Source organism: Myxine glutinosa, chromosome 8 (genome assembly GCF_964187855.1).
Source record: "Myxine glutinosa chromosome 8, kmMyxGlut1.1, whole genome shotgun sequence".
NCBI classification, from domain to species: Eukaryota; Metazoa; Chordata; class Myxini; order Myxiniformes; family Myxinidae; genus Myxine; species Myxine glutinosa.
In genome coordinates, this window is record NC_136268.1 from 136,953,659 (window position 1) to 136,967,851 (window position 14,193).

The 14,193-nt window shown below is 43.6% G+C and overlaps 1 protein-coding gene across 1 annotated transcript in view; it reads left to right on the forward strand.

The window, feature by feature from the left end:
• Window positions 1-14,193, forward strand: part of ADGRD2 (adhesion G protein-coupled receptor D2) — a 288,081-nt gene that overhangs the window by 216,082 nt on the left and 57,806 nt on the right. The window contains exons 22-23 of the mRNA XM_078784001.1: window positions 1,666-1,707; window positions 2,855-2,908. Of these exons, the coding sequence (XP_078640127.1) occupies window positions 1,666-1,707; window positions 2,855-2,908 (96 nt within the window). The remainder of the gene's footprint in view (window positions 1-1,665; window positions 1,708-2,854; window positions 2,909-14,193) is intronic.

Here is a 14,193-nt window from a genome sequence, read left to right on the forward strand (position 1 = left end):
AGAATATACAAAAGAAGAAGGCTTTATTACCACGGATGCCAATAACAAGAACGCACCGGTAAATAAATGTCCTAAATTGGGATGTCCCCATACAGACTTCGACTACACAACAAATGGATAGTTGAATCAAAGAAACCGTTGTGTTTGTGGATGCGAGCTTATCTCAGTCTGGATGTCGGGTCGGTCAGGCTCCTTCCGACGCGGCTCCGGTCGCCGTGAATACCGGCCTCACTGCACGGTCCGTCCCACGCCACACAGCACTCGTACGCAGGCACCCGGAGCCAGAACAACAGGGGAGGATGATCGTCAGCGCTCAATAAACAAGGTCCAAATGGGAACGAGAAGGCAAGAAGAGAGGGAGGTCCGGCCAGGAAGAATCCAACACGAGAACAAGGAAATGTCGGCCAGCGAGTGGTTATATTGCTCGTCCCATGACGTCAGCTCTCCCCTCCAACCACTGCATCATTTCCTTGTGGCCTTTCGTGCCTTCCTCATGTCGCCGGCGCTTCTCCTCCAATGAGTACGTCGCTTGTTGATAATGTTTTGCGCCCTCCGCACTGATTGGCCGAGCGTCTCGCGTCTTTGGTGTTACGTCATCATGTCGCACGTCATTGTCGGTGGCCAATCAGTGTGGCATGTCTTTCATCTTCCCTACTCTCCAATCAGGGACCTGCTTCCAACTTGCCCCTCCCCCCTGTCAATCATGCGTTCTCCTGGGTGTGGCTCTCGGCCTGCCTGCTCGATGTCTGCCTGTCATGGCGCCGTTGTGTGTGGTTGCTTCCGGTCTGTTCTTCCGTGAGTCTTTGTGGCGGCGGGGGAATTTAATTAATCTGGTGCTCTATTGGGCCTAGCTAATGTATGTGATGTGTTGCCATAAGGGACACCGGAATGATCACAGAGGGAATGATACACAGGGGAATTAGCATAATCCCTTCAACTACTTAACATGCCCCGCCCGCTCATGGCGGGGACACAGACACACAGCTTAATCCGACAATCCGCCTAGACAGAACTTATTACAGGTGAGGATTCCCTGTCATGACAGTCGAAGCACCTACCTATGCAGATCTACCTAAATCTATATATGCCCCTACCCAAAATTCATATATATATATATATATATATATATATATATGTGTGTGTGTGTGTGTGTGTGTGTGTGTGTGTGTGTGTGTGTGTGTGTGTGTGTGTGTGTGTGTGTGTGTGTGTGTGTGTGTGTGGGAGGGGGGGGGGCATCGTGCCCCACCTTATTATATAAGGGTTAGTAGCATGAGGTTGCCTGAATGCATTTGCCAGATGCAAAGCCTTGCACAAGGGAATTGCTTCCATGTGCACCACCGTGACACTGCATCATGTGCTGTAGATGTAACCGTGCCTGCATAAAGGCGCCGTGCTTAGGACCCTTCCCCAGGAAAATGTACAGAATGTTGGGGAATGTAAATTTCAAGAAAAGGGATGGATACATCCTTGGCCTTTTCCGTGGAGGTGATGCAGGGTAACCCAATGTGCATGGCAGCCTAGAAAACCTCACTGCAGGAGATGTGACGCCGCCTGTACAATAAGAGTGTGACACATTACTCTGTGCAGGTTTGAACCAGAATACGTAGTAAGATTGTTCTCTTTCCAGAAGTTTGACTGAAATTTATCTTGTGTTGTCTTTTTCAGGGCCTTTTCATTTTCCTTGTTTACGGTGTTTATAACACAGAGGTAAGATGACATTGAAATTTTTTCCACTCCGCCGCTTGCTTACATAATATATAGATGGGCTGGTAATTACAAATCCTGAGTACTATTTTATAGGAGACGAGGAGATAATGATGTACTTTCCATCAATCAATCGATGAACATAAATTAGATGGTACTCGTTTCTAAACAGCAACATTCACCACCTTCTTGTGCGTGACCACACGGCCATCTTGAGGTTGTAGGCCTGAACAGAGAAAAAACCTTTTTTTTCCGTTTCTGCATTCTCGGAAACTGATACGCACCCGTCAACACATCCTAGGAATGTATCCCGATTTAAGTTTCAAACCACAGGGTGATACCAAGCTTCTGCGTCGAACCACCACAAGCACCTCATCTTCCCGTCTCCGAGCGATCGCTCACACGTAAAGCTTCCCTCAGAAACGGCCACACGCGTAGCACCGAAACCGTGCGGCTTTGAACGGTCGCAGCCTCAAGGTGATTTCGAACATTTTCTTTCAAATCCTAGTTTCGAAACAGCATCCTAAATAATGCTCTGATTGATTGTGGTTTGCGCTCGCTTGTATCGTCTCCGCACACGTGTCCATGGCTCGGCTTTTAGATAAGCCGATTAGGATAGACAGAGTGCAGACGTTTACGTACTCGAGGACGTGGCAAGAAATACTTTACACTGTATGACGTCCTATAAATATGTTTCTTTTGTGCAAAAGGGTCAGCCGAAAATAGACTGTGATGGATATGATAACTTATACTGCAACAGGAAGAAGTCTCGGAGTGGTGGGTGGAGGATAGGCCTAAATCCATCAAGTTCAAGCTCTTCGTAACTCCAGCAATCGGACCGGTCTAGAGTGTGCCTAGAGTGTGCCACGAGTGTGCCTAGAGTGTGCCTAGAGTGTGCCACGAGTGTGCCTAGAGTGTGCCACGAGTGTGCCTAGAGTGTGCCACGAGTGTGCCTAGAGTGTGCCTAGAGTGTGCCACGAGTGTGCCACGAGTGTGCCTAGAGTGTGCCACGAGTGTGCCGCCCTTCGAAAACACGACTGTTGTCTTTTTCTTGCTTTCTGTTGCTGTTAAAAAAACTGAGACGAAAATATGTTTGGGAAAAACAATGCCACTTCCTGACTGTGTATTTGCATGTACCTCTTGCTGACAGGTACGCACAACCTTCAAAAGGATGAAGGAGCGACGAAAAGCTCTCTCTTTCTCTGTGAGTCTGTAGCTAATTCCAGGGGAGCGAGGAAGTTGCCTTGCCCTCTCACTCAGACCCGTTTATACACCGCACATCCCATTGATGTAAAACGAGCAGTTGTTTTCATACATTTGTACTCGTATGTGAATACATGATTATTTTTTTGTGTGTGTGTTTTTAAGATGTACATATAGAGAGATAGAATGTTCAAAACATTAATTGTCTGTGACTTTCATATTGATGACGAGACCAACAGCAACTTCCAAAACGAACAAACAAAATTGGTTTGGTTATTTGGGATGTGGAAACTAAAGTGGGTGGGCGAGGGGAGGCCGGATTATTGGAAAGTATTGGAAAGCAACTATATTTGAGGGCAAAAGGTCAAAGGTCAACTCAAGGTCAAACTTCTAAAATCAGCAATTTTCATCTGAAGAATCATCAATTTTCATCCTCTTAACTTGAGAAATTAAACGGCAATTGCATATTGCATCATGGAATTGGTAAAGCGACTATTTTTAAGGTCAAAAGGTCAAAGGTCAACTCCGAGTCAAACTTCTGAAATCCATTTTCATCTGACAAATCGTCAATTTCCATATGATGAACCTGAAAATCAAAGAGCAATTGCATAATGCATCATTGAATAGGGAAAGCAACTATTTTTAAGGTCAAAAGGTCAAAGGTCAACTCCGAGTCAAACTTCTAAAATCCATTTTCATCTGACAAATCGTCAATTTTCATATGATGAACCTGGAAATTAAAGAGCAATTGCATAATCCATCATTGAATATGGAAAGCAACTATTTTTAAGGTCAAAAGGTCAAAGGTCAACTCCAAGTCAAACTTCTAAAATCCATTTTCATCTGACAGATCGTCAATTTTCATATGATTAACCTGAAAATTAAAGAGCAATTGCATAATGCATCATTGAATAGGGAAAGCAACTATTTTAAGGTCAAAAGGTCAAAGGTCAACTCCAGGTCAAACTTCTAAAATCATCAAGTTTCATCTAAATAATGATCAATTTTCATGTGAAAGATCTGTGCTTTGATTAAGATCGTCAATTTTAATGTTAATGAAATTGACAATTTGATGTATCCATGGCAACCTTTTTTGGGGTGTGGGGTAGATTTTGCATGTATCATGCTCTGCACAACGTCTTTCTTGGTTGTTTGTCTGTCTGTTTGTGAACAGGATATCTCAAAAGGTTGTGGATGGATTCAGACGAAATTTGGTGGAGAGGTTGGGCATGTGACTCAGACAAATTGATTAGATTTTGGTGACGATCCAGATCTGTGTATCAGGATCTGAGAATTTTAAGTGATTCTTCACCACTGTGGGATAGGCCAAAAAAAAACTATATATAGCATGACATCTCAAGAAATTGTGGATGGATTTGGCCAAAACTTGGTGGGCAGTTTGGTTGTGTTAAAAGGAAGAATTGCTAGGATTTTGGTGAAGATTCAAATCCGGATCCAGATCAGAGATTGTTTTAGATAATTTGTCACCATTGATTGATCGGGCTAAAACTGATATATCGCACGATATCTCAAAAATTTGTGGACGGATTCGGACGAAACTTGATGGACAGATTGGGTATGTGACAAGGACGAATCGATTTGATTTTGGTTTTGATTTGATTTGAAGGTCCAAATCCGGATCCGAATCCGGATCCGAAAATGAGAGTTTTTAAATTTATCAAGCGATTCTTCACCAATGAGTGATAGGGTCAAAAACTATAAATAACATAATATTTCAAAAAGTTGTGGACAACCTATGACAAAATGGATGAGTTGGTTAAGGCGACAAGAACAAGCGATTCGATTTTGGTTCATGTCCGGATGCAGGTGCAGCCTATCAGTAGGATACAAAATGTAAACTGTTCAGTCTGGCGGATGTATGCTCTCTACCGAGTGCCGTTCTAGTTTTGAATGTTATTACTGCTTTGCGAATGTATTACTTGAGACTCAGAAATGTCACAGTCAAGGGTTGGATTCCCCATCCGAGAAGTAGTGGGCTCCAAGATGCCGCACCCACTAAACTACAACGGCACGTTTTAGTTAAATCTGATCCCCATAAAAAGACGTAACACAGACTCGACAGCTCAACAGTGAGCCCATCACCAATAGCTGTCCCACCACCCATAAATCTTTAAAATTACTTGTTCCAATGTATAAGATAAGCTTAAATGTCAGTATACCAAATGATAATTATAATGAATGTTATGGTATATGTTGTTAAAATCCAAGGAAAGAGGTGATAAGGTGTTATTATACTGTTGGTTTTTAAGTTATTGCTATTGCGTTGCTCTGTAAAATGTGGTCTATTCAATATTTAAGGCTCCAGTAGTGTTAATAGCAGATTAATGGATAATTGCATTCGTTTTCTTTGAAGGCATGTGTTCCAAGGCCGATTCGTTTAGTAACAAGTCGAGAAGTAGGTTATTATTATTTTATATGTTTGGGGGGATTTTATCATAGGATTGGATTAATCAGTGGACAGTGCAGGTAAATACTGGTGGAGAACATACAGATGGAAAAGGAGTCAACAGAGAGCAAAGCAATTAGAGGAACAAGGAGAATAGAGGAAGATTGTAAACTGTGATAAATGTTGGATGCAGGCAGTATCTGAGCAGGTGGAGACAGAGGGTTGTGCAGACAGTGGTGAGGGTGCAGCAAGTGCAGGCAGTGATGAGGGTGCAGCAAGTGCAGGCAGTGGTGAGGTTGGAGTGGGTGCAGGCACTGGTGAGGTTGGAGTGGGTGCAGACAGGGATGAAAATTGGGTCAGTGCAGGCAGAGATGACGGTGGGGTGATTGCAGGCATGGGTGACGGTGGAGTGATTGCAGGCATGGATGATGGTGGAGTGATTGCAGGCATGGATGATGGTGGGGTGATTGCAGACATGGATGACGGTGGGGTGATTGCAGGCACGGATGATGGTGGGGTGATTGCAGGCACGGATGACGGTGGAGTGATTGCAGGCACGGATGACGGTGGAGTGATTGCAGGCACGGATGACGGAGGAGTGATTGCAGGCACGGATGACGGTGGAGTGATTGCAGGCACGGATGACGGTGGAGTGATTGCAGGCATGGATGACGGTGGAGTGATTGCAGGCACGGATGACGGTGGAGTGATTGCAGGCATGGATGATGGTAGGGTGATTGCAGGCACGGAGGATGGTGGGGTGATTGCAGGCACCGATGACGGTGGGGTGATTGCAGGCACGGATGACGGTGGAGTGATTGCAGGCTCGGATGACGGTGGAGTCATTGCAGGCACAGATGATGGTGGAGTGATTGCAGGCACGGATGACGGTGGGGTGTTTGCAGGCACGGATGACGGTAGGGTGATTGCAGGCACTGATGACGGTGGGGTGATTACAGGCACGGATGATGGTGGAGTCATTGCAGGCACGGATGACGGTGGAGTGATTGCAGGCACAGATGACAGTGGAGTGATTGCAGGCATGGATGGCGGTGGGGTGATTGCAGGCACGGATGAGAGTGGAGTGATTGCAGGCAAGAATGACGGTGGGGTGATTGCAGGCACCAATGACGGTGGGGTGATTGCAGGCACCAATGACGGTGGAGTGATTGCAGGCACAGATGACGGTGGGGTGATTGCAGGCACGGATGACAGTGGAGTGATTGCAGGCAAGAATGACGGTGGGGTGATTGCAGGCACGGATGACAGTGGAGTGATTGCAGGCAAGAATGACGGTGGGGTGATTGCAGGCACCAATGACGGTGGAGTGATTGCAGGCACAGATGACGGTGGAGTGATTGCAGGCACAGATGATATGTGGAGTCATTGCAGGCACAGACGACGGTGGAGTGATTGCAGGCACAGATGATATGTGGAGTCATTGCAGGCATAGATGACGGTGGAGTGATTGCAGGCACAGATGATGGTGGAGTCATTGCAGGCACGGATGACGGTGGAGTCATTGCAGGCACAGATGAGGGTGGAGTGATTGTAAGCACAGATGATGGTGGAGTCATTGCAGGCACAGATGACGGTGGAGTGATTGCAGGCACAGATGACGGTGGAGTGATTGCAGGCACAGATGACGGTGGAGTGATTGCAGGCACAGATGATATGTGGAGTCATTGCAGGCACAGATGATATGTGGAGTCATTGCAGACATAGATGACGGTGGAGTCATTGCAGGCATGAATGACGGTAGGGTGAGTGCAGGCAGGCATGAATGTGTAGACAGAGTGTGTTCTTTCGAAGGAGTGTGAGTAAGGGATATTAAAGGAAGTTAAAGGATATTAAAGGAATGACATCGTGTTCGGGCATGGCAGGAAGACGTTGTTTGTGGTGCACAAAGGAGCAAATAATATAGGGACGGTTTACTCTCGGGCTTTGAAAAACAAATATAGGTTACTTGGGAACGAAATGGAAGCAAAGGTTGAGTGATATTTTTTTGTTATTCTTCCAAAAATAGGAAAGGGAATATAATTCATTAGCAGAACGATAGATGTCAATCTATGGTTGTAACAATGTTGTCGGCAACAATGTTTTTCATTTTTGAAGCAATAATGGGCCAAAATGTCCTCTTGCATTAAAAGGTTCTTGAATTTCGTTAACACTGAATTGTTGAAAGCTTTATTAATCGACATTTATAGAGAAACTCTGCAACACAATTACCTTAGCATATAGTAAGGTAGATAATGTGGACTGCGTGCATTTTCTGAGAAAGGTAATGCCCATTTACACTTCATGCAAGCAGTGCAACACCCCGATTAGTGTGTCGACTGTAACCATCGGACATGAACCGATAACGGGATGAAGCAGAGACATGGTTTGCTTTATGTTCCCACTTTGATGTCCGCTTGTCACGGGTCTACTTCGAGCTTACACTCTTCACCCATGGTTCAATCCTCCCATTGAGACTCCGCTGGTTTGCGAGGGCGGTTTTCAACACACCCACAGAGCTGCACCATCTGCTGTGGTCACTAATTTAAGACTGGAAGGAAAGTTTTGTGTTTCCTCAAAAATCTCTGGGGACTTGTCGGGGAAACCCTTTGCAGGCGGTGGGTCACTTGGGGAAGTAGCACGGTTTCACCGACAGGTGTAAATATGTAAACTCTCCGCTCCAAGTGTAGTTCCACGGGTGGGTCAGATATTGCCTGCCAGATTGGAATGAAGCCTTCATATCATTTCATTTAGACTCAGTACAGTCATAAACTAGAACGCCACTCAGTAGAGCGCATACTCCCGCCGTGGGTCAAGTTGGAATAGTAAGATTTCACAAAAGTTTGAGGGAGTAGTTCAGTGACAAGACAAGACAACACAAGACAGACTGCACAGATATATTATATATATAGGATATATAGAAGATAATGTAAAAAAAAAAAAACAAGGCAATTTCACTTACATTTTCGGATTCAGCGTTCAATTCTATATAAGTGAGTGTATGTTGAGGCATGTGTGACTTCAAATAAAATTGTAAGCCTGGAAAACGTTCGTTTCATTCCTTAGGGATACAACATGTAAAACTGGCCCAAACGTCAAAACAAAACTCGCTCATTTTAGGTCGCACAAGCTAATGCGACCACTCATTCTTCTGGGAAGAATCCCGTGCACATGCTGGTCACACCTATAAGTCACCTAAGTCTTTATAAGTTCATCAAATAGTAATACTGACACCGCGATTGACATTCGCTGAGGTAAATGTTGATATCTCTTCTGAGGTTAAAAAAAAAACAACAAAAAAAAGTTTTAAAGCAGTATACGTATCAAACGATACATTTTATGAAACGGGGAAACCGAATACACACTTTGGTGGTTTTAAAATGACATAATATGGCTTTATTAGAAAAAAGAAAAATAAAGAACCTTGAAGACGACGCTGCTAAAAAATTACACCGCTCTAACGCATAACCACGAGTTTAAACTACATTTACAACAAATATGAAAACTATTTTAATATCACAATGTTAAATATATAATATATAGAAGATAATGTTTAAAAAAAAGAGCCCTGTCTTCCAATGGTAAACAATCCTTCAAAAAATTCCTGGATCGGGAATATTATCCTGAGCTTCACCAAAAACTAATCAATTCTTCCTTATCCCAAGGGCAATCATCCCACCAACTTTCATCCAAATCCGTTCAGAACATTTCCAGATATCTTGTTCACAAACACGAACACACACACGCACGGACAAGATCGAATGCATTACTCCCTGGCGGGAGTAACAACTCGGAAAAAAACACCTTCAAAGGGTGAATTATCTCGAGCATTTAATCTGTTTTAATTTCACTATGAAATTGAAGTTTCAAAAGTTATTTGAAATTAATCAAACACCTGGTTCAGGATAAATCAATCCACTAATTAGGGTTATGGTTATGGTTAGGGTAGGGTAGGGGTAGGGTTAGGGTTAGGGTAGGGTTAGGGTTATGGAGGGTTGTTAGGGTAGTGTATGGTTAGGTTTAGGGTAGGGTAATTGATGGGGTAGGTAGGGTAGGGTAGGGTTAGGATTAGGATTAGGGTTAGGGTTAGGGTTCGGGTAGGGTAGGGTTAGGGTTAGGGTTATGCTAATGATATGCAGGTACTGTGAAAAAAGTTTCTCTTTCTTGGTATTTCTATAATTATACTTCTGATTTTGCATACTTCCTAACTGCTCCTCATTTCAACTTACATTTCTCACTTTGTTTCCATCCCTGCCAGTGAGGGTTTTTGGTGGGAGAGGTGGGGTGAGGGTGGAAGGGGAATTTTCAGCATCATTCCATTCCTGTTAGCCTTTGTCTTTGAGGCAGGGATTTTCTTTTTCCTTCCACTCAATTTATCTTGGATATTCCCTTTTCTCCTGCTGGAGAATCTATTCAGGCAGCAACAGCAGGCATAGCATGCAAGACCATACATTTTGCCTTTTGGACCAGGATGTTTTTTTGTATGACGATGTGCTCTGGAGTCTCGCCTAAGGAGTGGGAGATATATTGCTTGGGCAAGATCTACCATGATCGACACTTTTTAGGTTATTTCTCCGAACATTTGAACATTTGAATATTGACCTCACAAACCACCCTACCGATATTGGCCAAAATTGGTGTGATGCATCAGGACAGTAAAGTCTCACGGGGTTGTGCTCCCCATTCGGATGCACCACCTCTAAAGGCAGTGAAAGGCCTAGAAAGGAAATTTGCTCCAAATATTGGTATTTCATTCAAAAATCTTCTTCTCAGAAACCGCCAGACAGACCCAGACCAAACTTGCCACGAGGCATCGCATTGCATCATGAGTTGTGCTCCTCATGGCCGTATCTCCCCCAGAAAGGGGGCCACAGATCCTCTCCCCGAATCTCTCATTTTCACTTAAACATCTCCTCAAATACCTGAGCGATACGGACCAAATTTGGCACAATGCATCAGAACAGTAAAGTCTCACGGGGTTGTGCTCCCCTCCCGGACCCGCCTATTTGAAGAGGATAAAAGGGAGGAGGTTGCCCCAAATATTTGTATTTCATTCAAAAATCGTTTTCTCAGAAACCACCAGACAGATCCAGACAAAACTCGCCATGAGGCATCAGACCCATGCCCTAACCTTAAGCTGTGCTCCTCATGGCCGTACCTCCCCCAGAAAGGGGGGCCACGGCTCCTCTCCCCGAATCTCATTTTCACTAAAACATCTCAAATACCTGAGTGATGCGGACCAAATTTGGGACAATGCATCAGGACAGTAAGGTCTCACAGGGTTGTGCTCCCCATCAGGATCCGCTCATTTAAAGGTGATAAAAGGGTGTGGGAGAGGGAGGTTGCTCCAAATAATGGTATTTCATTTAAAAATCTTCTCAGAAACTGGCACTAGATTCAGATCAAACTGGCCATGTGGCATCGTGACCAGGCCCTAACCTTAAATTATGCTCCCCATGGCTGTATATCCACTGGAAAGGGGGCCATGGGCTCCCTCCCCTAATCACTCGTAATCACTTTAAAATATTTTCCTCACAAACTACATGAACGATATGAAATAAATTTGGTACGATACATCAGAACAGTAAGGTGAATTTCACCGCAAATTCAGATTATTTGTTTTTTTAATCTTCTCAGAAACCATAGGGAAATAACCGCCAGTCCCCCACGGGGCTATTATTTACCTTGTTCTTTGAGGTAAAGGTACATGTGCTTGGATTTGACTGAAAGTTTGGATTTATTTCACCTTGTTTTTTATTGGTTCACGAGTTATCAAGTGACCACTATATTCGTCATGTGTGTACGTCTGTCTGTGTGTGTGTCTGTGTGTGTGTGTGTCTGTCTGTCCGCAGCATAACTACCCGATGATATCATCCGATCTTGATGAAACTTGGGTGGGAGGTTGATATCATTATCTAGTTGTGTCCTGCCTAGAGTGGGCGTATTGCGCCCATTGTGGGCGGAGCCACGCCCGAGAAAGATGTCTTTTTAGGGGGTAATCGAGTTCAAGCTACATCTTCTCCGAGGGGTTTGGTGGAATCTGACAGGGGTTTCGATATTTGGTTTGGCCAATGTCATGTGTCTAGCCCCACGGAGCTCAATTTTTCGTTTTCCATTTTTATTTATTTCTTTATTTTTGAATTTTTTTTCATTTCATTTTTCACCGAATTTTCGGTATTGTGTAGCTAACTAACCTCATACCTGATTATACATTATTTTCTATCTCATTTCAAGGTCAGTAACCTTTGTTTTGACATTTCCGGCCTGGCCTTTCCGGGCCTATTTCGGCTATAGTCCATTGTCATTGAATACCGCTCGCTCGTGAACCATCGTCGTCTCCTGACTTGTCTATACTACAAACGTGAATTTGTATATTTGCTTATTATATATTTGTTTTTTATATATTGGTTCACGAGTTATCAAGTGACCACTATATTCGTCATGTGTGTGCGTCTGTCTGTGTGTGTGTCTGTGTGTGTGTGTCTGTCTTTCCGCAGCATAACTACCCGATGATATCATTCCATCTTGATGAAACTTGGGTGGGAGGTTGATATCATGATCTTGTTGTGTCCTGCCTAGAGTGGGCGTATTGCGCCCATTGTGGGCGGAGCCATGCCCGAAAAAGATGTCTTTTTAGGGGGTAATCGAGTTCAAGCTACATCTTCTCCGAGGAAATTGGTGGAATCTGACAGGGGTTTCGGTATTTGGTTAGGCCATTGTCATGTGTCAAGCCCCACGGAGCTCTATTTTTCATTTTCGCCCCATGGTCAAGGTCACAAGGTCACGAAATTTAGAAAAGTCGGTTTTTGATGGTTTTATTACATTGTTTGCTTCCTGATAGGGTGAAATGTCGTACATGATCTTATATTATCACATACATCATGAAATACAGGTTTTCCAACAAATTTCAGAATCTTCGACCTTTGACCTTTGAAGGTCACAAAGGTCAAATTTTAAAAATTGTTGGAATCGAACTGAATTTTCGGTATTGTGTAGCTAACTAACCTCATAACTGATTATACATTATTTTCTATCTCATTTCAAGGTCGTTTTTTCAAGATATACAAGCTTCGTTTTGACATTTCAAGGTCACAAAGGTCAAATTTTCAAAGTTGTCGGAATCGAACCGAATTTTCGGTATTGTGTAGCTAACTAGTCTCATAACAGATAATACATTCCTATTTATGTATTTTCAATGTCTTTTTTGACTTTTAAAGGTCACAAAGGACGGCCATTTCAAAGTAGTCCATCCTTTGTCATTGAATACCGCTCGCTCGTGAACCATCGTCGTCTCCTGACTTGTTTTGTTTATTTTCAAAAACTTTAAAAAAAACTTATGGAACCAAATCCAACAGAATGTTGCATGTTGCCTCAGGATACCACGAGTATGGTTTCTGTCAGGGTAGCATGTCTAGGGGAAGGGGTCAAGGTAGTGGGAAGACCCCAATTCTCTCTTCATAAATGTGTATCGTTTATCACCCCCGGTGGTAGCCAGTATTACAAATCATCTTCTTGTATTAAGAAGGTTTAAATAACTTGACAATATACATTATGGTGATGATGAAATCTGAGTGAGAATAATTTGAAATTTTCAGAATGTTTCATTTCATTCATTTGAAGCAGAGGTTCAAACCACAGCATCCAACACTGACCTTCGCAGTGAAGCAGGAGGTGATTTTTGCTCATGCTATATGTAAGCAGCAAGTTGACCTGTTAACAAAGGTTATGCTACCTGACTTCCAATCAGATGGAAGATGACGTTGGACAGATGATAGAGTGAATAGAGCAGAATGTTTGTGAAGTACAATGTCTTGAGATTAAATCTTCCAGCAAAGCAACGTGTACTTTTGCTATTGTGGGATATTTCTGAACAGACAAATGCCAATTGTGCCTAATAAAATTTGGTACAATTTGCATTTTGTACCACCTATGGAACTACTCACTGGTTTGGATGGATCGCTGCTCACCTCCACTCGTTTGTTCATCTTTTTCCCCCATCTGTGGAAACAACTTCCTTCATCACTTCAATCTAATTCTTCCCTCCCGGTCTTCAAGACAGCTGTTCACCACCATCTCAGATCATCGCCAATCCAAAACCATGATCTTTTCCTACCCTCGTTAACCAACCCCAATCCCTCCTCATTCCAAATTTCCAGTTTTCCCTCCTGAGAATTTTCTAATGTATCCATCTTGTCCACCACATGCATCCTGTCCTGTCCCCAATTCCTCCCCAACCCATTATTTGTCCTTCTCCCTCCATCTTGATCTTCAACCCTTCTGTTTGATGTTTCCCATATATCTCTCTCTCCCTCTCTCTCTCTCTGTCTCTGTCTCTGTCTCTCTGTCTCTCTGTCTCTCTGTCTCTCTCTCTCTCTCTCTCTCTCTCTCTCTCTCTCTCTCTCTCTCTCTCTCTCTCTCTCTCTCTCTCTTTCTCTCTCTCTCTCTCTCTGTCTCTGTCTCTCTATCTCTCTCTGTATTGGTTCACGAGTTATCAAACAGAGTGACCACTATATTCGTCATCGGTGTGTGTCTGTCTGTCTGTACGCAGCATAACTACCCGATGATATCATCCGATCTTGATGAAACTTGGGTGGGAGGTTGATATCATGATCTAGTTGTGTCCTGCCTAGAGTGGGTGTATTGCGCCCATTGTGGGCAGAGCGACGCCCGAAAAAGATGTCTTTTTAGGGGGTAATCGAGTTCAAGCTACATCTTCTCTGAGGGATTTGGTGGAATCTGACAGGTGTTTCGGTATTTCGTTAGGCCAATGTCATGTGTCAAGCCCCACGGAGCTCGATTTTTCATTTTCGCCTCAAGGTCAAGGTCACAAGGTCACAAAATTTAGAAAAGTCAGTTTTTGATGGTTTTATTACATTGTTCGC